Raw genomic sequence first — 23,302 nt, 5'->3', positions numbered from 1 at the left:
TCCCAGTTACTTTGGAACCTGGTTGTGGCACACACATGAGCATGTTAAGGTATCTTCAGGTGCTGCTGAATGTGTGCCAGTGGTGAAGTGTCACTGCTAGAGAATCCAGAATGAATACTGAACCTCTTCCCCCCGCCAAGTTTGTTTATTGCATTTGTAAAGGAAATCCATGTTTGTATCACTTCATAGACTTATTCTGAGTGAGTTAGCACACTTGGAAAAAAGCTGTTTGCCATGCTTCATATTTCCATCGTTCTTCTTGGTTCCTAACTTCTGCTCTGTGCTTACTCTCAAGCTCCTGGTTAGATGGCTGTCTTGCTTATTCCAGAATGTTTTTTGTTTTTTTTTTTTTTTTTTACCATTTTCCTTTCTGCTCAATGTCTTCAAAGTATAGATTTAAAAAGAGCCAAGTTGTCCCCCTACTGGAGTCCTCTTTGTCTTCCTGGGGTGAATCCTCCAGGTATCCCTGTTGTCACCTCCATCCAAGAGAGTTCAGCCCGTTTGCTCTGCTTGCCTTTGAGGAGATCCTGGGTTACCAACCAGAGTTCCCCTTCCAGTCATGTGCAACCTCTTGTCCCTGCATTCTTTCTGCTTCTCTCCTCCCTTCTTCTTTTCTATTTGGCTTTTCCCATTGACTTATCTACTCACTTGTGCTTCTCAGGCTTCCCCCCTTTAAAGCAATGGAAGGAGAACATGCTGAACACAAGCCCCTAGAGATCCAGGGTGGGGCTCAGGGGTCTAAAATGTCACACCGCAAACTCACCTGCAAGCATGCATTTCATATCTGTGTTTAAATATTTATCATGGGGTGGAGGAATCCATGCAGATGTTTGCACCTTCATGATGGCCTTGATTTTTATTATAGATATTAAAAAATAAGTGTACTTCCTGAAATCTCAAGGTAAGGCATTGCTCCATGGAACTTCATGCTTCCAGGATCCTGTCCTTTATACCCCTGTGACTGACACTGGAAAGACCCGGGTCTCCGAATGTGTCGGATACAGCTCAGTGGTTTCCTCTTTCATTCTCCCCACAACCCAACTTCTATGCATTTGACGGCTTCCTGCCCTATCACCTATGCACTCATGGAGGAAAGAAAATTCTCCAGTGCTTAGGATTTCAAATATTCTAATTGTTAGACACAGAATAATTAAAATGAGCTAATGTGATTTTTTTAAAGATAGCTTTCATCAGAAGTAACTTGGAAGCACATTGTCACAGATTTTAAACAGTTTTGATGTGCATATGACACTATTCTGGGACTAACAATCATCCTTATTATAGGGTTACATTTTCTCAGTCTGATGGAAGTATTTTCAAACTGAGACAGTACAGTGTTAAGCAAAGGCTTTGCATGCTATGAGAAATTAACAAATTAACCAGGCTCTGCTAACTGGCAGGAAGGTGTATTTAATGAATCCCAGTATAGTTATTGAGAAGAACATGCTATTTAGAATAAATTGATAGGAGAAACTTTTTGGCTATTCATAAAGTCCACGTAGAACATTCAAACCAAAGTTGCAGTCATGCTAGACTTTGGACTAATAAAATCTAATGTATTAGTCTCGTACATTACGTAACAAGAGAAAATAAGCCACAGATTGTTGTTGTAACAATTCTTTTTACAACTGCCCAAAATGTTGACCTTTACTGAGACTTTTATTTCTTCATATGGTTTCAAGTTATTGCTCAATTTCCCTTCATTTCACCTTGCAGGTCTCCTTCCAACATTTCTTACAGACCAAGTGTAATGAACTGGTGCAGCTTTTATTTCTTTGGGGGTATCTTTATTTCGCATTTTTGAAGGACAAATTTGCCAAATATAAGATTCTTGGTTAACTGGGTTTTCATTTCTTTAGCAGTATAAATACACTCGCGCTCGCCACAGAAGTTTCTGAAGAGCAATACTCATCTTATTGAAGACCCCCTGTATGTGACAAGTAGCTTCGCTCTTGCTGCTCTCCACATATTCCTTGGGCTTTAGAAAGTTGGATTATAATGTCCCCATATGAGCGTCTCTGACTTTATCTCACTTCGGGTTTGTTGGCTTTCTTGGGACTGAGCTGGGCCAAAGCCAGGAGCCAGGAGCCACATCCAGGTCTCCCATGTGGGTGAACACTGGCCCTCTATTATAGTTTTCAACTCCATAATGCCTTTCTTTCTTTACCTTCTCTACAACATTACATCTTTTGGTATCTTTAAGAAAGGTACTTTAAAATCTTTGTCTAGTATTTCTACTACCAGATCTCTTTCCCTATATATTGGAATCTGATAAAGTGACAACTCAGGAAATCAGATTCTCCACCTTCCCCAGAATCTTCTGATTTTGCTGCTGTTATTGTTTAGCATGTCTTGTTATTATGGAACGTCTATGTACCAAGGACCAGCCTGAGGTGGAAGCTTAAGATCTTTCTAGGTTCTTTTCTGAGCTTGTACCTTTCCCTGGACATGGGTGGCCACCTTCTAACTTCTCCCCTAAATGTAGATATATCTGGCTCCCAAAAAGAGAGAACACAAAAATAAAGGCAGAAAGGAAAGGATGCTATCGCCTTACGTTTCCTGGAAGGAGCTTCAGGCTAAGAGGGAGGGGCTGGTGGCAATGGACAGGTGCAGCAAGAATGTCCAGTAGCTTCTTTTCACCTCTGGGATTGGAAATGGTCAACAGAGACCAGACCCAAGGTCCTTCCCTTCCATACTTGCTCATGAAAGCTACGTGCCAGAAAAGGAGCACAGCTTCCTACCACAGGGCTAGAGAGCCCAGGGTGAGCAGTTGCTGCTGTGTTATAGAGCTTAATAAATCATAAATAACTGCACTTTACAGCCCACTGCTTCTCTTGGAAGTTGCAAGCCTTTGATAGGATCCAGACTGCTTCAAAAGCAGCTACAGCAGACAGCTTCCGCCAGTGTAGAAAGTGCTGATGCAGGGAGTCAGGTTTTGATCATTTCTACTCCAACCTCTTCCCAGAACCTCCTTCACCAAGCAACCCTTTTGAGGCTACTTTGATGTTTCCTAGACGGGGGCTCTTCATTTAGTGGGCACTCTATAGGTTACCAATGATTTGAGGATCCAGATTTGTCCGCTAACCACACTTCTGTTTTTTCAACATGCATCTGGAAGACATGTCTTCTTCAAGAGCATCTTGAATCTGTCCAGAAGGAGTTCATTATTTTCAACAGAGAAAAGTAAGTCACTACTGGGAAAACAGCAGCCCAGGAAATAATGGAGTATTTTAACCAGACATTACTTGTGCAGGCTTAATGTTTTTAACATTAAATAGTTTTCTAATTATAAAAGTAATGTAAATGCACGATATATTCAGAAATATTCAGAAACTTTTTTCTCCAAACTATTAAAACATTTTTGATAGACAAATTGGCCTAGCATTAAGATTTTATGAGGAATATATATTTAAATACTTGAAATCAATGTGGCATTTAAGGTTTCCTTGAGTCATAGCTCTTCATAGATTGTTTAGTTTGATGCCATCATTTTGAGGTAGATGTTTGGGGCAATGGTTCTAATGCTAACGGAGTGTCCCAGCTCCACTTTCAATTCAAGCCTTCTGCCATGTTCACCTTTCGAGGTAGCAGTGATGGCCCACGTACTTGGCTATGCCTTTGGGAGATGTGGATTGAATTGAAAGGTCCCGACTTCATGCTGGCCCACCTGCTCCAGCTGTTCTGAATACTTCACAAGTGACCAACAGATGAAAGACCTCTCTGTTCCTACCGTTCAAAATTCTAAAATAATGCCATCCTTTCAAAATACTTTCCAAAGCATAAAGCACCCCCCACCTCTCTCTCTTTTCCTTTTAAGAGTAAAAAAGGACTTTAATAAAAGGCAAGCCAACCTAGCCTTGGAACAAACCAAAGACCCCCAAGAAGAAGATGGCCAGAACAACAACCTGTAGAGCTCCCAGCGTCATCTTCTCAGGACACTTCTCGGCACCTGGGTCAGGAACTTCGATTGTAGGCATCCGACAAAGCTGACAGTAGTTCTCGCCACTCCACACCTCTGACTCAGAACATATGGATGCGGATTTTTGGAGGAGGAGGCACAATGCAGGGAAGCATCCTGGGCCTGACTCCTGGGATCTCGTTTGTGCACTAACTGTGTGACCTGTAGCGAGCACTTCACCACCCAGAGTTACAAGCAGATGAGCTGTGTCCTTCCTTTCTAGTGCTGCAACCATTAGCCAAAACACCCTTATTCTTGTTTTGAAAAAGGAATGTTTGGATGTAAACACCTTTTCCTTCTCATGGCACTATGACCTATGGACATATGGACACTGGATTCCATGTGACTCTTCAGTACTAGAACACTTCATAAAGAGGTCAGAATTCTCAAGCCTGACTGGGAGTAAAGGATTTCACCAGAAGGAGATGGGTGGGATCAGACGGCAGGTAGCAGAGGTCCCTAGCACCTCCCTACACTGTGCTGCGGTCAACATCACGTTGGCTACATGACCAGCAAGAGCCCGCTGTGCCCATGACCTTCCTTCTGCTCCTTAGTGACGTGAACGTACTCCCTTGAAATTAGTCATGAGAGGATTCACCATGGAAATTAGCAAATGTTACAAACCAGGGCATTCCCTTCCCCTGCCAACAAGCCTGTTTATTGCTTTCTTTGCAATAAGCATGTTGCTTGCGGCCTAGTTGTCCTCTGATGATTAGCAGGGACCTGTCTCTGGGGAGAATCAGAAGAGGATATTGTCACAGGGAATGCATGGTTCCTTCATAATTTAATGAAGCTGCATCATTAGGAGGGGTATGTTTTAAACTAAATGTTATTTGAAAAGACAGTACAACTTACTCTTTTAGAATCTCTTAATGACTATTAAGAAAGCATTCTTTTTTTCCCCAATGAAGTCCCTAAGTGCAGTGCTTCGATAATGAAACAAATTGTTTTGCTTCTATTTTTCTTCATTTTTTCGCCTCTTTTTGTCTAATACTAAAATAATTAACTAAAACATTCAACAGATTTATGCTTACAGACTAGAATTGCACCAGTGAGGTGCCCACACATCTGAGAAGTCTAAATCAGTGGAGACTAAACACAGAGTGGAATCATGTCTCTCCCTGTTCCTTGGTGCTTACTTACAAGAACAGTAAGCAGAATTGTCCAGTTTCAATACTGATGCCTTACTGGCTGTTTTTCTATCTGATTTACTTGCCAAGTATAAAGTCCATTTCTCCTAAGGGAGAGGCTCATGTAATGTGACTCTCCGGCTCTGATCCAGTAGATTTTTGTAGAACCATTTTTTTTTTTTTTTTTTTTTTGGCCACTGAGTAGAGGATCAAGATGATGACAGGCTTTGCAGGGGATAATTCTGAGCCATTGGCTCCTGAGGTCACTTAAGCCTGTTTTCAAAGGAGAAGAGGCAGGGGGCTGGCAACAGAGGAGAGCAGCCCTGTGAAAGTGCTCAGATGGGATCAAAAGACACAACAGAAATGGCCACTTGCTAGCCCGGACATACCCAGGATAGAAGCCACAGCAGGCCAGCTTAGGCCTGGGTAAGAGTCCAAGCTGAACTGGAGGTCAGCTTTACCAATTTCTGCTCACGGAGTTAGCAGGTGCAGAGTTGCCCGTAGCGCTGTGAAGCAGTACCTCTCTACTTTAAATGGAGCCATAGTTTTGTTAGCAAATTAAAATCCAGTGCCTGTTCTGTTGGGTTCCCCGATTTTTTTTTTTTTTTTTTTTTTTTTTGTTAACACCATGATCAACAGAAGTTCCTACACATTATTTGTCTGTTCCAATGTGTTTTTCTCCAAATACTACAAAACTGACAGCACCTGTCCAGACTCACTATTCCAGTGGAGGACAGGTTGCTAGCCGGGACCCCCAGGAGTCAGGGGCCTTTGTGTATTTCACTTCTATCTTTTGTTTTGAGTCAAGTCCTGCTGTGTTGTGGGCTAACCTTCCAACCCTGGCTCCTCCCCTTCCTCTGACCTTGACCTCCTAAAGAGCTCCATCATGATGAGAACTTCACACCTACACAATTTAAAATGGGACAGGAATGACACACAATTTCCATTTTGAATCTAAGATTTACTCCCTGGGAACTACTCCTTGCCTGAGGCGGCTCTGTTGGGTTTCTGGAGCTACAGGCCCAGGAATGAGCAGGCAGGTGTCCAGGAGGCCTCCAGTCCCAGAGGGGTGACCCAGTGTGTGTCAAGTTAGAGAGGAAACACTACAGCATCTGACAGCTCAAACAGCATTGTACATGTAAACACAAGGACAAAACATCCTCCCAAAGTGAAAAAGAAAATTCCTAAATCCTTATGGTAATCGTTAGTTGTTGAAATTAGGTCCTTTGGTCAGACAACACCTTGGGCTAAAAGTTAACACCCCACTGGGTGGAACAAGTCTCCTGTAAGTTTGACAACTAGGCTCAGGGCTGAGACCTTCAGAAAATGGTGAGACAACTGCATCCTTCCGGCTGCTGTGCCCCACATCCTTTCCTCCCAATGGCTTGCTTGTACAGAGTACCGGAAATACCAGCAGGTCTGGAAGACCAGCTGCTGCATGGCGGTGGTCCCACCCTCCCCCTGCGGTAGGCCTGCCCTCTCCAGGAGCTGTCCTTGTGCATTCCAGGGAGTGGGGGAGACAGCTGAACCCTACAATTTTGTCCACAACCCTAATCTGTAGGGGGTAAGTCCTCCGCTAGTAGTTCACATACCCCCATGGCAGTACTAGATTTGGCTGGAAGGAACTTGAACACCTTACAGCACTTCCGAGTTAGTCACAGTTATCCGGTGAGTGAGTGGTTAGCTTGCATCTCACAGGAAAAATGTTAACCACACTTTGCATCATCACAGCTTTTCCAAATTGGATGGATAAACAAGTAAGAAGAAAGTGTCATAACAGAGCTAGCAGGGGCCAGTGCTGCTCATGGCTATCGTAGTCCTGCTAAGGCTTTCATACTTCCGAAGCTGGATGCAGGAGCATGAAAAGCATTGCGTGTTCCGCACCCAATTACTCCTGTATGCTGCCCACACAAAATCCTGCCTCTGCTGTTTGCCCGTGATCACTGTTTGTGTCGCAAATTCAGTGTGTGTTATTAAACATTGATATTAAACAATCCCAATAGCAGCAGTCCATGCTCTTATAACAGGCAGCTATTTAGTAGCCCCAAGCTGGCTGAGCTGGAGCGTGTATTACCGTGCATGTCTTGTATGGATAGAAGTCCCCAAGCTTCCTTGTCAGCCCCGTGTGTGTGTGTGTGTGTGTGTGTGTGTGTGTGTAACTGTACTCCCAAAGCGGAGTGTTGGGTTGCTCAGTTACCTGCTCCTACTTTCATTTCCTGTTGTGAAGCCTGTCCCTTGTCAGAGATAAGCTGTTTTAGAGATGGTGATCTGGAACCCACAATGTGACATCACTGAGCTGGTACATATGCATAGAAACTGGAAAAGCTGACCCTGTAGCATTCATACATCAGGGAACATATTGCAGGGTTCATCTCTGCCCTTAACCATGACCTTGTCTCCAGGGACAGCCCTGTATCTTCTTCTCAGTCCTTCACCCCTTTATTCTTGCCACAGTCCATTACATCAGGGAGATGTTCCAGGCCCATAATCCAAGGCAGGAGACAACAAGCAGCTTGAAGCATCCTCCTCCTTAGGATAAGGGTCCTTTTCAACAACCTCTCCAACCCATAATAGCTCAGCTGCCAGTTTAAATAAAGAATGTACATCAAATCATCAAGTTGTCAAGTCCTGCATGGCATTTTGTGGAGAAGTTAAATGTTTCCTGGTCTTTTCAGCAGCCAACCAAGCTAAGGGGAGGAGGAACAATCTGAGATTCTGGAACATTCCATCTGCTTAACTATAACCTGCTCATCTTCTCAGGCTGCTTGAACCCTTTCAGTCCCCATCTCTAGCTCATGGTAGGAGAGAGAACTGATTCCAGCAGAATGTTCTTTGGAACTGGAAGGCCCTTGTATTGCAGCTCAGTGTTCTCATGCCCCTTTTGGCTAGTTGTGACTCAGTCACTGCCAACCCTGTCTACAAGGTGAGAAGGTCAATGTGCAGCTCTGACAACATGTCTTCACTCTTAATACATTGGCTTCCATTTTATTCGAAAGGAGACATCTCCTGTTCACTGACTCCTTCTCCCAAATGCTCCCAACAGTTGCAGCTGGGCCAGACTACAGCCATGAACCCCAAATCTAGAACCCAATCTATGTCCCTCAAGATGGTGGCAGGAACCCAATTTTTGGGCCATCAGCCACTGCCTCCAAAGCTGTGCTATAGAAGGTAGCAGAAGAGAAAGCGGAGCCGAGACTTGAAGCACACACATCCTCATGGGATGCAGGCATCCCAAGGGGCATCTGTGCCAAAGCCTCTGTGCCAAAGGCCTTCCCCACCATCTATGGTAAAATACCTGCACCCTGAGTCACTTTAAGTTTTAACTCTTCCCATTTCACCACTTAAATCCAAGCCCTCATTATGAGCACAGAAGCTTTCTCCAAGCTCAACTTTGACCCCTAAAGGCAGACTATGAACTCCAGCTTATTACACATCAAGTCTTCAACCCTGAACTGTAAAATATCACTGCTCAGAGAAGCTCCTGATGGACATCTGAGTGCCTGTGTTGAAAGTATCAAAGTGCTGTGGTATCAAAGGCAAAGGGCTCATCACACCCAGAAGCAACTCAGCAGAAACAGCCACCCTCTGGCTCCCAGTTCCTCGTTCACATGTCCCAAATCTCTGTCTCTCCGTCTCTCTCTCTCTCAGCAAAATGCATACAACCTGCAGGCCTATGAATGGCAATCGCTCTTGCTGTCCGCTCAGCATTATCTCCCCTTTCTGGGCTGCACACATTTGCTCTTTGGACTTGCCAAGATCCACTTGGCTCAGGGGACTCAGTGGGTGGGTGCATGGCCAGGGGTGGTCAAGCAGTCCCCTGCTCACTTTCAGCCATGCTCACAAGTCTAATGGTGAACACATGACCCCAGCCAGACCACAGAATCATCAGTCACTTTGGCGTGGCCTACAGGGAGAGACTCTCTCCTTCCACTGAGGTTACAACACAGGCCAAAGGAAAACCTGGAGGTGCTGGTGATCTGAACTGCTTCCACACACCAGGAGCTTTCCTGAGAAGGAAGACCTTGCAGAGGCAAGCCTGGAGAGTAGAGAGGAAACAGAGGCCTGCTGAGCCAGAGTTCAGCACTTCCATCCAGCCAGGCTAAAGTCTGAGCAAACTTTTCCCTAAAAGTTTTCAGTTGCAGCCGACTTGAACATTCTCTTACTCTCAACCACATTAAACTAGTTCAGCCTTTGCTGTAGAAAATGATTTGTCAAATTAGAACTAGGTTCAGAAGTGCTTCCTCCAAAGGGTTTAGCAAAGTAGGTATGGCGGGATGTTCTAAAGACGACACAGGGCAGTGGGGTTCAGTCCCCAGTCCTCAAAGCTTAAGAACCCTATGTTGGAAAAGGCCTTAGAATCCTTGGATAAAGGGTTTCTCTGAGTCTCCAAGGTGTTAGTATGTACCTTGCAGCTCTCAGAATGGGCACAGCACACCATCACTTTAGGATGTATTTTGGTTCCTTGGGATCAGTTTGTTATGGAATACACTTTGGCACGTTCTTATTTAGAGTTAGTTCCAGCTCCAGACTTTTAGGAAGAAGGCAAAAAAAAAAATGCTTATAAGACAACCCAACAGCAAGACTTATGGAAAGGACTGTTAAAAAGCCAAATGAAAACACAGGCTGCCTTCTGGATTCGGCAAACTCCACGTCCAATGGTAACGCCTCTGCACAAGCACTCCACATGGCCATCCCTGCACAGGCCTTCAGCATCCCTCAATGCCATGAGAACTTTGCTTATCCAACTCTGACCAAAATGAACTCAGCCCCTATGGAAAGGGACCACACTCCCCCACGCCAAGTTTTTTTTCCCCCAGAAACCCATTATCAACAGACCCGTCTAACCATTTCAACTTTAATACACAATTTTATTAGAGTAAGTGAAAAGGAGCACCACAGACATAGAAAACTGAAGCACTGTGTTGGTCATTTTTTTCATTTTAATAATCATGTTTACAGTAACAGTCACTTGATGAATTTTTTTGTTGTCTTTAACCTTAGCTAAACTCAAAACACAGTTTTCTGCATGGTTCGAACCAGACAGCTCTTGGTACCGCAGAGCTGCCTCACAGCTAGCACAGATCACAGGAGACTCACTGTCTCCATATCCACCAGACACAGAACTGAACACCCACACACCAGTTTTCAGGGGGGAAGGGGGATAATTAACAAGGAATGCCGGCGGCCCAGGGCGGCCCAGCAGTGCATCAGAGACTCAAGCTGGAGGTTTCCAGAGGAGAAGGTCAGGGTAACTGGGGCAAGATCCAAAGTTGGGAATGGTTCGTCCTGTTGGAAAGGGCTGCCTGGAGGAGTCAGGGGGGCAGGTTGGGGCTGTAGGCCTTCGCGAAAGAGAATGGAGCTAGTCAGGAAGACAACGGTCCCCGAAAGAGCACTGGGCATTGAAAGAAGCCCCTTGAGGGGTCACCCCGATGTTCAGTCTTAGAAGCTCAGAAGTAAAAGAAAGGTGGCCCATCTAGCAGCTCCCTGAATGCCTACTCGACCAGCGCACCTGTGCAACCTCCGCGTGAGCTCCAACTGTCTGCACCTGGCTCCAGAAACAGTTCTGAGAACAGAGCAGGGCCAACGGAGAGACGCGACCTTCCCATCCTCCAACGCCGTGTTCCGTGAGTTCACGGGGTGGGTGAGGGGACATGGGGCTCATTGTCAATTTCTCTGCCTAACTTTGATGTGTCTTATGGAACAGGACATGTCTGAGTGTGAGTTAGGTAACATATTCTCCAGTCCCTACGATAAGAAATTGGGAGTTCTCTAGGGAGGAGTTCTGGGAGAGCTATTGATGTTAGAATAAAGCCTTAAATGTTATCGCTCATCCTGAAGGTATTAAGGGATTGTTAACACAACAGGGCAGAATACACAGTTCTATGGTTGAATGCTTCAGTTTGAAGGACCCAAGTGCAGGGCCACTGAAAAATTTTGTCGCAGAAGATTTATTTTCATGGCACGGAGAGGGCACGGAAGCATTAACTGGCCCCAGTGGCTGGGGAACCCAGAGCAGATGGTGTAAAAGTGGATGGTCACACTAATTTATGTGTCTTGTCTTCCACCTGGTGGCTGTGGCTGGGACTGCAGCCGATCCAAAGCCCAGCCCAGCCAATGAGGTATATGTTTCCAATCTGGCAAACTCACTCTGCCTATCAAACTGTCATTTTGAGTTCTATGAGAAGCCCCGGAAAATTTGCATTAGGAGCTACAATTTTCCCTTTTTCTTAAGTTTTCCTTAAGAGAGAGCACCATGAGAGCCTTAAAATTAGCGACCGTCCCTACTAGGAGGGGAAAGTCTTTTTTCTACATGAGTAAAACAGAAAGTTGCTAATAACCCGCAGTCAGAAATTATGATTTCTACTAAGCACTTAAAAGGTGTCTGAGACCTGCTCTTCTCTTGAAAGTACTTAGTCTACAGGGCGAAGGGTTCTACCAGCTGAGTTCTAAGGAGCCCAGAAGCCCAGTCCTAAGATGAATCTTTTCCTGAATCTGAGCTTACAAACCTGGCTCCCGATAGGATCTCCAGAGGTTGCGTGATAGGCATAGGGACACTCATCTGGCACAGATGGAGGACATGAGGGACACAGACACTCCACGCTACCTTCCTCTGCGCATTCCCGCAGGAAGGCTGCACCGTACTCAAAGAACTCTCCCCGAGGGTCTGCTATGGACATGGAAACTGATGGTTTCAACTGAAAAAAAAAATAACCAGACACACACAACCTGCTCTCTCTGCTCCCCGGCTTTCCCCAAGCCCTGTCTCTCCTAGATGAGCCAAGATTGCCTTTTAGTGCTACAAGTTAGACAACACTCAACCGAGCCAATGTTCCCAACAAGAGAGATCCAGTTGATCCTGTACATGCCCAGATCACCAGAGATCAAGAGGGGCGACACTCACCTCTGGTAAGAAGCCTTCCGTTGGGTTCTACCACAGCTAAAATCCCAACGCGGGACGCCCGGCATGTCTGCGCCTCTTGCTTTGTAGCCGAGAGGATGCAGCTGGCGTCCCTGATTACAGGAGGGTGTATTGAAGCCTGGACCGCCCCCACCTCAGGGCCTTGAGCTGTGCTCTCAGCTGTTGCCTTTTAAGAGCACCACGGGCCCAGGCTGGACAAGGCGTGGGGGTGGGGGTGGGTTGGTAGAGAGAAGCGTGTCTCCTCCCTCCACGGGTCAGCCTTTCCAGCCCCAGAAAGAGAACGATTGGAAAGCAACGCTGGCTGAGTAAGCCGCCCCAGTAGAAGTGGTACCACCGTGCAAGTAGAAAGACACGGTTGGGTTTGGCATTTTAACAAGTGTTCTGAGAAACAAAATCCACTAGTGGGAGACATGACAAGGGCCAAGACCCAGAAACTGCCTGCTTTCTCTGCAGAAAAGGGGGGCCATGGTGAAGAGACAGTGACCCCCAAGTAAGTGGCCGTCCTCCGTGGACATACACAAGACACAACATCCCTTTTTGCTCATCCCACCCACCCGCCTCCCTTGCACAGGCCCCACCCCAGTCCCTTTTTACCCTCCACCTTGCTCTGGGTGCCCACCACCCCACTCGCCCCAAGTAACCTATGTTCATTTATTTCCCTGACATCCCAGCTTGTCAGTCCCCTTGTCGTACGATGCGGCACTACACACGCTCTCAACACTATAATATAGCAGACCCCGTTACCTCAGCGGCCTGCCTGACTGCATGCATGTAAATGGGGAGAGGGGATCAAATGAATGAGGGTTATGCTTAAACAGAAAACAAAGCAATATGCGTAAAGCTAGGCAAGCGAGCTTAACATTGGAGAAACATAAGGCTTGAGGCTTATTGATTCTTTAGGTCGCAACTGTTTGGATTCGCTTTCCTTCTTAAATATCGATGTACCATTTTGGCTTCGGAAAAAATCTCTTCTTGCTTCAGCCCCCCTGGTTGGCCAGAGGTGGCTTAACTCAGGGATGTGATATTAGAACGGCCTCCAGGGGGCGCCACGATGCGCTTGCTGGCAGAGCGGACCCCCTCATCCACTTGAGTGCCTGAGGTTTGGACACAAAGTCCCAGGGAGAGAAAAAGAGGGGGTGAGGGGAGAGATGGGTTTTAACACTGTGAGAAGTCAAGCGCCTTCCTGGCCTCCTCTCCCAAGTAACTCCCATTCCGTTCAGGTCTTTTAGATTGTTCATACCCCACAATCTCCAAAACCACCCGCTAACAGGAAGAACCAAGTTCCCACCTGGAGTTCACCTGACCCTTGGCACGATGATGACGTGGTATCTTACGTTCACTGTGACAGGCCATGTAGGGGTAGGGAAACTTTTTTCTGTCTAGGGCCATCTGGATATGTATAGCATCATTGGTGGGCCATGCTAAATAACCAGCTTAAACATTAGCCTACAGATGTAGTGAAGTTCATGTCCTGCCTGCAGTTGCCTTGGCTGGGCCAGACCACATGATTTGGTGGGCTTTATAGAGCCTGCAGGACAGCGGTTTCCCCACTCCTGTGTGCCAACTATGAGGCAGTATCTTAACTTCTCTGTTCTGAGGTCATTTGCCCCAGGCATCATAATTCCAAGTGCTGATGTCAGAGCCGTTGGCTGCTCTGTGCCCGTGGCTGGCAGAAAGCAACCACAGAGCTTAATCATGAAGGTACCCAGGGAACAGCAAAAAAAGCAGCAAAACACCAACAGAATGTCCTGCCACCAGGGCAATGCAACCTACCTCCCGCCCTCTTTTGCCAAGCAGGTCTGATCTGTAACTTAAGCCTGATCATTCCTGATCATGCATCCTGACAGCCTTGCCTTACTTGATCATTAGGACCCCTTGTTGATTCAGCAAGGCTTCCCACTTGCCCAGGGACCACCCCCCCCCAAGATGCAGTCAGGATGGGCTGCAAAACACGTTCTGGTTCAGCAGCCGGAGTACCCGAATTCACAGCCTCAGTCTGATCTTTCCTCTTATTCGCTCACTGCAGGAGCTCACCCCACTCACCGGACAGGCTAAATCCTGACTGATGGAGATTCCTCACAGGTGGGGTCGGCCGCGTGGGAGAGCCGCGGGTAGAGCCTGCAGGGGTGCCCCCCTTGGGGGTGGTGGTCAGGTCAAACACGGGCCCATCATACATGCCCCTCGGGACCGCATGCAGGTCTGCCATCTGTAGCCAGAGAAACAGGTTCATTCATTCATCAATGTGGCATTCATCAAGGTAGCACATGACTGCGTGAACAGGGAGTCAGGAAATAAAAATGAAGCTACTTCAAGACAAGGTGGATGTCAAGATGGCAAGAATGGAGGTGGTCCGTGAAGGCCCCTCGAAACCTGAGCTTGCTTTGCAAGAACTGAGGGACCCTATTATGGGGTTGAGTGGGGAGAGAAAGAGCATGGGAAAGCAGAGCAGTGGTGTGGATGGCAGCAGATCCAGCGGCACGAATGGCTGTCAAATGCAGACTAACATCCAGATGTGAGGATTCAGGGTGGTATGCATTTCTGTTTCCAGACAAACATGGACTTACAATGAAACTGTTTAGTATATCTTGACAATAGGATTCTGGACTCTCTGCCATTGTCCATGCCCGCAATGATGGACATGAGTATGAAGAACTATATGTTAGTAATGATACAGAGAAACTTGGTGGTGGGGGGGAGGGAATTGGGAAAGGGGTAAGGGAATATGGAGCTGTATCATAAAATGATAGCAATAATAATAAAATTTAAAAATAAAATAAAATCAGTTGGGCTAGTAAGAAAAAAAATCATTTGAAAAAAAAAAAAAAGAAAGCTGGCTTTGGCTGCAAAGTTTTCAAACTCCCCTTGCATGGCATATGCAGTCCACAGTGCTGTCTGCCGGGGCATGAGTGCTGCTGCAAATTTCTCTGTGAGGGTCCAGAGAACCCAGCCCCTCCTGAGTCTGGGTGGAACCTGAATGCCCCTTGCCACCTGGCTGCTCACCTTCCTCCTGGCTTTGATGCGCTTGTAGACGTAGTCAGAGAACGGGCCGCAGGGGATGAAGCGGCCGGCCCCCTGGGTCACGTGCAGATTCCCGTCTTCCAGCATGATCTTGCCCTGGCAGATGACGACCAGAGGAGCCCCACGCAGCTCCATCCCTTCAAAGATGTTATACTCCGCCGCCTAGAGACAGGGTGGGAGCAGAGTCATCAGAGTTGGGCAGGGAGGCCGCTCTGCCTACTCAGGAAAGCCTGGACCTCCCAGCAAAGAGCTGTGTCCACGAAGTGCTTACAGAGCTCTTCAAGTGAGAGGCAGTTGTGTGACTGGCAGTATTCATGGCGAAGCTGGCCAGCTATGAGGGGGTACATGGTAATCTTGTTAAGAGTGGGTGGGAGGTCTCTGGAGTCTCTACTAGCTCAAAATTAAATAATGTGAGATCTCTATGCATAAGTAAAGGCCATTACACGCAGAAATGGAATTCTGCCCCACCTCCCTTACTGAATATGCAAAAGGCATGAATGCAAAGTGCTTAAGAACATCAGTAAGCAGACAGGTTGCTTCACCTGCTACGAGAATTCTTAACTTTTTCTGCTCTTCCATTTCCTTATCTATAAAATTGCAATCATGGGCCCGGCGGTGTGGCCTAGCGGCTAAAGTCCTCACCTTGAACGCCCCGGGATCCCATATGGGCGCCGGTTCTAATCCCGGCAGCTCCACTTCCCATCCAGCTCCCTGCTTGTGGCCTGGGAAAGCAGTCGAGGATGGCCCAAAGCCTTGGGACCCTGCACCCATGTGGGAGACCCGGAAGAGGTTCCTGGTTCCCGACTTCAGATTGGTACAGCACCAGCCGTTGCGGTCACTTGGGGAGTGAATCATCGGATGGAACATCTTCCTCTCTGTCTCTTCTCCTCTCTGTATATCTGACTTTGTAATAAAATAAATAAATCTTTAAAAAAAATTGCAATCATGAGTGTAGTTACCTTGGGAAGCCTGCCCTTAGAGTCAGTGCATTAAAGGCACAGTGCCTAAAACACCAACGTGTTAAGAACACTCACTATTCTTACTGGCAAGGATGAAGCTCCTTTGTGTAGGTTCTGGGCTTGGGTGCTCATTCTCCATGTGAAACTCCTCATAAAGAAATGGGCAGTGCTGTTCCCCAGTTATTTCCTGTTCTAGTTCTTTCTAAGCACAAGGTTATTATTGTGCCTCTTGCCCCTCAACGTCAGGCATGGCTGCAGGACTGACTGGACAGGAAGTGCCAGGGAAGCTTCCAGAGCAAGGACATCACGTGTCATGTCCTATCCCCTGAGCCTCAGCTGTCCTGTGCAGAAAGCCCGGAAACCATGAGCACAGGTGGTGCCTCCTCCAGCCTCCAGACCTTCGAGAACCAGGATGGACAGAGCCTGCCCACTGTCCCACCCACTCGAGAAAGTGAGAGAGAGAAACAACCACTGACAGTGGGCGATGAACTGTTACTACAATCCATCCTAGTCTAACTACCCTGGCTCGCCAGCTGAACACAGCTCTCCCGCCCCAGCACCCTGCCTATGTTCTCCACCCGACCCCACTGGCACCAGCGCGAGCCTTACCGACTGGTGGTTCTTGGCAGAGACGATCTTCACAGCATCTGGATCCCAGATGACCAGGTCGCTGTCAGAACCCACAGATATTCTTCCTTTGCGGGGATACAGGTTGAAGATCTTGGCAGCGTTCGTGCTTGTTACAGCCACAAACTGGTTTTCATCCATTTTCCCAGTGGCCTATTAACACACACACACACACAAAATCTGTAACTGTATCTTTAAATTTACTTTCAGCAATATTGATCAAAGTAGGACTTCTGAGCTCAGAAGGGTCATAAATACAGAGAGGGACCTAGGAAGTGGTGGTGAGTAAAGACACGCACCTTGCTGGGTAAACAGGGCAATCGCTGAGCTATCCTGGGTACCCAGGCACTGGTTAAAGGCATGCCCCTCAGACAACGCTGCTGTCGGGTCCTATGGCACTTCTCCCTGGATAACCACATAGCTACTCATCTACCCCTTCTAATTCCAAAGGATGATCACAAGTTTATAATAAATACAGATGTATTTATCATGATCCCATTCTTTAGACAGGTGTCTGTCTGTCCACATACATGGTTAAATTACGTGAAAGCTTCACCCAAATGGTAACAGTGGTTATCCTTGGGCTGTGGAATTATAAGATATTTTTTACTTTCTTTCATATATGTGCTTGTCTGTGGTTTTTAAGTATTGTTTAGGGAGATTGTATCACATTGATAATTTAGATTTTTAAGTAATTTCAGATAGTGTCAGTATAAATATATAACACATTCATAAATATGGAGTGGTATAAAAAAGGACAAATGCTAACCATGTGATAGCACAGACTAAAACATCATTTTATACTTTCCTTCTTTTTAAAGTCAAAAGAAAGAAAAATCACTAAGTTTAAATTGTAGCTTTGAGTTCCCTGGGAGCCGAGAAAAACAAGAAAAACAGAAGATTACAGTGCATATTTGAATAAAGAATTGATTCATATACATTCTTTTTGGCTCTAATGTGAATGTCTCTAAAGTTTTTAAGATGAAACCCAAGGAAGTAATAAACTTAATAATGAGTTTACTACTAATTTTACTAAAATCTTTGGGAGAATGTGTACATGGCTATATTTTTTCTATTGTTATTTTCCTTTCATGTGATCCCATGAAAACCAGGAAAATAAAACCAGGTGTCTCTGCCAGAAGACAGTGACAGAAGCACCACTAAGACAAACACACTCCCTCCATGTCGGGCATCCCAGAGGGGCAAGCTGACTGCGGACTGTGCGTCATTTCCAAGGGTTCCATCTGGGCCCTTCGAGACAAATCACTTAACTCTCCAACCAAGAAGACTAGTTCACTGTTATTTTAAGAGTGGGTCATTCTTGCCCTCCGAGATGAGGGAGCTGTCGGTGTGGAGCCCAGTCCTCGCAGCCCACATGAGGTTGCCTCTGGAAAATCAGACATCAGGGTCCTGAGTCGGCAGGAGCGAGAGCTTTGATCTGCTTCCAAGGACCCTTGGGCCCCGACCACCCACCCCACACCCCCATGTCCTCAATCCTTTACCACGGCCTTGTCCCAGATGACGGACATCCGCTCCTCCACGCCATTGGTGCCCTCTGGAATAGCTGTGAAGTTGTCTTTCCCGATGGCCTTCTGGGCAGTGCTGAAGGTGCAGTGGGCACTGCCTGAGAGTTGCAGATCCCCACTGGCAAAGGAGAAAAGGCACCGTGTGATCTGGGGAGGCGGCTGCAGGTCCATGGGAGCCCCAAGCCCAGGTCTAGAGTGAGGCTCTGGAGTTGGACTCCTTGGTGCAAAACTTTCCTCTCCCTCTTCTAAACACTATGTATGAACTTGAGAGAGTTCTTGCCCCTCTGGGCTCAGTTATTGTACCTGGACAGTTGAGGAGCTGGGATTAGACCAGACCTTGTGTAGCGAAATCAAAGGGGTTCAAGAGAGGGAAGACATGATACTGCATGTCTGCAGAGGGAAGTGACAATGAGTCACGTCATCGTGACCAGTTCTTTGAACTCAGGTAAATGATTTGGCCTCTCTTGCACTCTGTTTCTTAATCTGTAAAATGGTGATAATAGTGCCTCATTCATAAAGTCGAGATTGGGCATGCAGTCTCACCATGGAGCTTGACACGTAATAGGTCTCAACTGTTATTACTATCATGAATATTCTTACTGTATTATCACTTAAAAGACAATGGAAAGAGCCTGTTTTCTGTGTTCAGAACTACAGGAAGATCCCCACTGTGTTCTCTGCACCCTGGTCTAGTTGGTGAATAGGACTGCCCCAGCCCTCTGGGATGCTGGCTCCAATAGGTCTCCCGCAAACACCTGCTTGCTGCTCGGCATTCCAGCACCAACCTGGCCAGCAAGGAGTTGATGTAGTCAGGAGTGGTTGGATCAGGGCTCAGAGGTGGGGATGTCACAAATGCAGCTGCCTTGGCCCAGTTCTTGCTCCAGTAATGGGTTCCATCTATGCCAAGACTGGCAGTGATGGGCTCGCCAAAGACCACATTTCCTGGAAAGGGTAGGAACAGGTGACAAGTCTGTGTAACATGTGCTGTGCTATGTCCCGTATGTTCAGTCACAGTTCCTAAGGTTCTCCAGAACTATGGCTCTGAAACCAGGCAGATCCGGGTTCAAGTCCATGTTGACATTTTTTCTAAGTCTGCTTTTTCTATATGCTACCTATGAACAATTCCATAGAAGAAACAGTTGCAAGATGCAGTATTCATTCTCAAATTCAGAGGCAAGGTAAAACTTTAAGCAAAAGAAAAATACCTGTTTATTCCAGGATGCATCCTCATTTCAGAAAGATTCAACTGTGAAATATCCCCCTCCCAGAATTGCTGAGACAAAAGGATGCTACTTCCTAGGCTTGTGAGAAGTGAAAAGATCTGGCACACAGCAGGTGCTTAGTAAAAACTTAGAAACAGTAGTTTCTCATTACATGGACGTGAGATGCAGCCCTTAGAGGGCATGCTTTGCTCCCACAAAGCAAAATCTATTCCTGCAGATCTGAGGTACTTGTGGGGTTTTCCCTCTTTTAAGTTTTATTTATTTACCTAAAGAGCAGAGCAACCAAGAGACAAGTACAAGAGAGTAGGAGAAAGAAAAAGAGATCTTCCCCATGCTAGTTTACTCTGCAAATGCTTGCAATGGCCAGGTTTTAGCAAGGCCAAAAATAGGAACTAGGAACTCCATCCTGGTCTCCCACATCTTCCATGGCCCTCCCAGGTGCATCAGCAGGAAGTTGGATCGGAAGCAGAAGAGCTGGGACCCCCACCTGCCCTCTGATATGAGATGCTAGGTCGGGAAGGCTGTACACAGTTGCATTAGCAGTGCCACAGATCAGCTCCTTTTGAGTTCTTCGCTATGCTTGTTACTTCTTAACCCAATGCAAGAAGTGACTTGCCCAAGGAAACCCAGTGGGTGACCTAGGATACATCTGTCCCCACATCTAGGCTGTGTCAGGAATTGTGAGCTTAACTGCCCAAAACACAAAGAAGTGCGAATGATACTGGAAAATACTTAAGCTCCTGTTGCACTTCTAAAAGACAAAAAGAGTGACATCTAAAAGGGAAGTGCGGTCCCCCCAAAAATCAGTTTGCACCAAGTTTCTAAGTGGCAGCAACTTGGGCTGAAGGTACTCTGTTCTGCTCTGGGCTTCTTGAGTTTTGTCTTCTATCTTCCACACTGAAAGTTCCCTGAAGCAGGATAGATCAATAGGTTTTGCCTTGTTTCAAACACAGTTCACTGCCAATGGTAACCTAGCATTCCATGTAGAAGACAATTCTAACCACGTTCTCACCTCACTAGAAAAGACTCATCACTTATTAGCAATGTATGTGATGAACCAAAGAAGGCAATGATCCATGCAAGATAGGCTTGATTTTTTGAGGTGGCAACAGAAGGGATCCACATGTAACTGATGACAATTTCAGGGATGCTCCAGTATTTTGTTTGCTACTCCTTCACCCAAGGTACGGACAGTGGGCTTGTTTGAAAAGATGAGGTGGGGGCCCGGCGGCGTGGCCTAGCGGCTAAAGTCCTTGCCTTGAACACGCCCCGGGATCCCATATGGGCGCCGGTTCTAATCCCGGAAGCTCCACTTCCCATCCAGCTCCCTGCTTGTGGCCTGGGAAAGCAGTTGAGGACGGCCCAATGCATTGGGACCCTGCACCCGTGTGGGAGACCCGGAAGAGGTTCCAGGTTCCCGGCATCGGATTGGCGCGCATCGGCCTGTTGTGGCTCACTTGGGGAGTGAATCATCGGATGGAAGATCTTCCTCTCTGTCTCTCCTCCTCTGTGTATATCTGGCTGTAATAAAATGAATAAATCTTAAAAAAAAAAAAAAAAAAAGCTGAGGTGGGAGATGCTCCTGAGCCCACGCAGCCAGGAAGGCTCTGCATAGACAACTAAGAGAACTCTTCTGCAAACACAGGGTCACCACTGGTCACTAGGCCAGGCAGCTGTACCCTCAGGTCAGCAGACTCGCCTGTGACTATTCGTAGCCACACAAGTCATTCTTGCGGTATTTCACAGACCAGTTGGGTAAATGAATCATCCATTGTGGGTCTCTCCCCAACAGGAGGCTCCTGGTAGCAATGGTACAGCCGGGTCTCATAAATCTTCTTTTATGGCTATTCCCAGAGCCCAGTTTCTCAAGAACACTCTGCTCTTCAAAGCAACCTCACAACTGAGCCGACGGGTCTGCCTTTGGGGACTAGAGCCAAGATGGAAATAGGAGTCAACATCAGCTAAGCACGAGGCAAGTGAACGAAGCCCATCAAAAGCAACAGGAGAAGACGGCAGGGCGTGTGCCCTGTGCAGCGTCCCTTACCAGATCGGCGCACACACTTTGGGGACCTACACAGCCCTTTCTAAAAACACTTGCACTTACGTTTGCAGTCTGGCTGCTGTGGCCATAACCTGCTTCCTGTCCTCCATCCTGCCCATTGCAGGTCAGGCACAAGGATGAGCACCTGACCCACCAATGACAGTGCTCCTGGGAACTGCTGCTGCTGGAGTTCTTGTGAAGACATCTTCTATAGCCCAATGGTGCTCCTAAGAACTATGGACAATGGCACCCTCCTGGCATTTATTGTTGTCCATATCAAAATGAAATATAAGGCACCAGAGAGGAGAAGAGGCAAGAAAGGAATAACATTGTTGAAACTCCTGATCCAGCCATACTTGAAATACCCACAACTCATCATCTATTTTTGTTTGCTTGGGCTTTTTCCACTGACAATAATCTGGACTAATATGTTCACTTATTACTCACTTAATATGTATGCTTATTATCACTCAGATGATGTGAGCTGAGAGCAACAGGTCAAAGGGAGCAAGGAAGACGGGCACCAAAACTCAGAAGAGTGAATCAAGCTGTGCCAGACTGGGCAAAGCACCTATCCTTCATAAGCCTCAGTTCTAATAAGTGGGAGAAAGTTCCAAGATCCTGAGTGTTGAAAGGGGCTTCCTGGAGACCAAGGCAAGGAGTGAAATAGGCACCGTCTGTACTTTCTAGGATATCCAGGGAGGAAAAGAGCCACATAGCCCATTGGGGGCACTGAGACCTTGTCAACACGAATCACCTTTTTTCCTGGCTTGTGAGATGAGGTCAGCTGCACTCTTGCTCATGACCTTTGTGATGTAGAGCGGGCAGTTGGTTTGACTGGCAATGGTGATGGCACGGAACACGGCCTCGGCTTCCAGCTGCAAGAAAGAGTTCCCAGGAAACATTAGGTACACGAGCCTCTCACACCCATCATTCCCTCGCTACACAATCTGGTCCAAAGGCTACATCAGGGTTGGTAAACCATTTTTACCGCTGAGGGTCATTTGGGTACTCACCACATTCATAAGCCATATAAAATTATCAACCTAAACATTGGCTTACAATAGACTTATCCAATTACAAGTCCTTGCTGTGGTTGCCCCGGCAGCATCAGACCCAATGACCTAGGTGGTGTAAAATCAGATAGTCTGAGTCTACATCCGAGATCCATGGGTTTTGACCTGCATTGTTGGCTTCTCAGTTTGCTATCCCTCACCCACAAGATGGACATAAGAAGAGAGCCATGTCTGAGAGCCATAGTCAGCACACGTCCTTAAACACTGACGGCTACAGGTCACCCCAGCCTTCCCCGAGGACTTTGTGCCCCAGTCTTCTCAGGGGAAGCCCAGTCACAGCACGACCTTGTCTAAGGCAGCTCTGACAGGTAGGCATCACAATCCCATAATGCTTTCCTGGAGTGACAGGTGACTAACAACAGATGACCTCCTAATGCCAGGAGGTGTCATCCTTGTAATTCCCAGGCTTTTCAGTACAATGACTTCTTATGCTATTGATCTTTTCCATCCCATCCTAATATAGAATGCCTATTTTAAAAATAATGCTAACCAACGCCATTGCATTTATTAAACAAGGACTGTGTTTTCCCTTATTTTAGTAGCACAGTGTAGGGTGAGGAACCCCAAGCCCTTTCAGATGCCCTAGATCTGATTCTTGGTCCCACCCTTACAAGCTCCATGACCTCAGGCACGTTATATAACTGCCCCCAACCTCCTGCGGCTTTGCCTGTGAAGTGGAGCTGACACTAACAAGATCTGACACCTTGGGCTCTTGTGGGCATGAAATCAGTTAATCCTCCTAAAGCAGTCAGCCCCAAGCCTTCCCTGAAGGGTGGGCCCTGCTCTTATTGTTCAGGTTTGACAGCACAGACCCTGGAGAGCCTG

General features: G+C 46.8%; 2 protein-coding genes across 3 annotated transcripts in view; one reads left to right on the top strand and one right to left on the bottom strand.

The window, feature by feature from the left end:
* The window catches only part of STK32A (serine/threonine kinase 32A), a 99,927-nt gene extending 95,142 nt beyond the window's left edge, over positions 1-4,785 (top strand). The window contains exons 12-13 of the mRNA XM_004586533.2: positions 3,119-3,183; positions 3,818-4,785. Coding sequence (XP_004586590.1) covers positions 3,119-3,183; positions 3,818-3,911 — 159 coding nt within the window. The 3' untranslated portion in view covers positions 3,912-4,785. The remainder of the gene's footprint in view (positions 1-3,118; positions 3,184-3,817) is intronic.
* Positions 4,786-12,982: 8,197 nt separating this feature from the next.
* Positions 12,983-23,302, bottom strand: part of DPYSL3 (dihydropyrimidinase like 3) — a 106,276-nt gene continuing 95,956 nt past the window's right edge. For both annotated transcript variants that reach the window (XM_004586534.3, XM_004586535.3), the window contains exons 8-14: positions 22,159-22,279; positions 18,923-19,079; positions 18,114-18,255; positions 16,594-16,764; positions 15,008-15,187; positions 14,051-14,213; positions 12,983-13,101 (exon numbers count right to left, since the gene is read on the bottom strand). In XM_004586534.3, the coding sequence (XP_004586591.2) occupies positions 13,013-13,101; positions 14,051-14,213; positions 15,008-15,187; positions 16,594-16,764; positions 18,114-18,255; positions 18,923-19,079; positions 22,159-22,279 (1,023 nt within the window). In that variant the 3' untranslated portion in view covers positions 12,983-13,012. The remainder of the gene's footprint in view (positions 13,102-14,050; positions 14,214-15,007; positions 15,188-16,593; positions 16,765-18,113; positions 18,256-18,922; positions 19,080-22,158; positions 22,280-23,302) is intronic.

The sequence above is a fragment of the Ochotona princeps genome, chromosome 19 (genome assembly GCF_030435755.1).
Source record: "Ochotona princeps isolate mOchPri1 chromosome 19, mOchPri1.hap1, whole genome shotgun sequence".
In the NCBI taxonomy this organism is placed as follows: domain Eukaryota; kingdom Metazoa; phylum Chordata; class Mammalia; order Lagomorpha; family Ochotonidae; genus Ochotona; species Ochotona princeps.
Note: the sequence above shows the minus strand (reverse complement) of the source record. Positions and strands in the feature narration are given on the sequence as shown.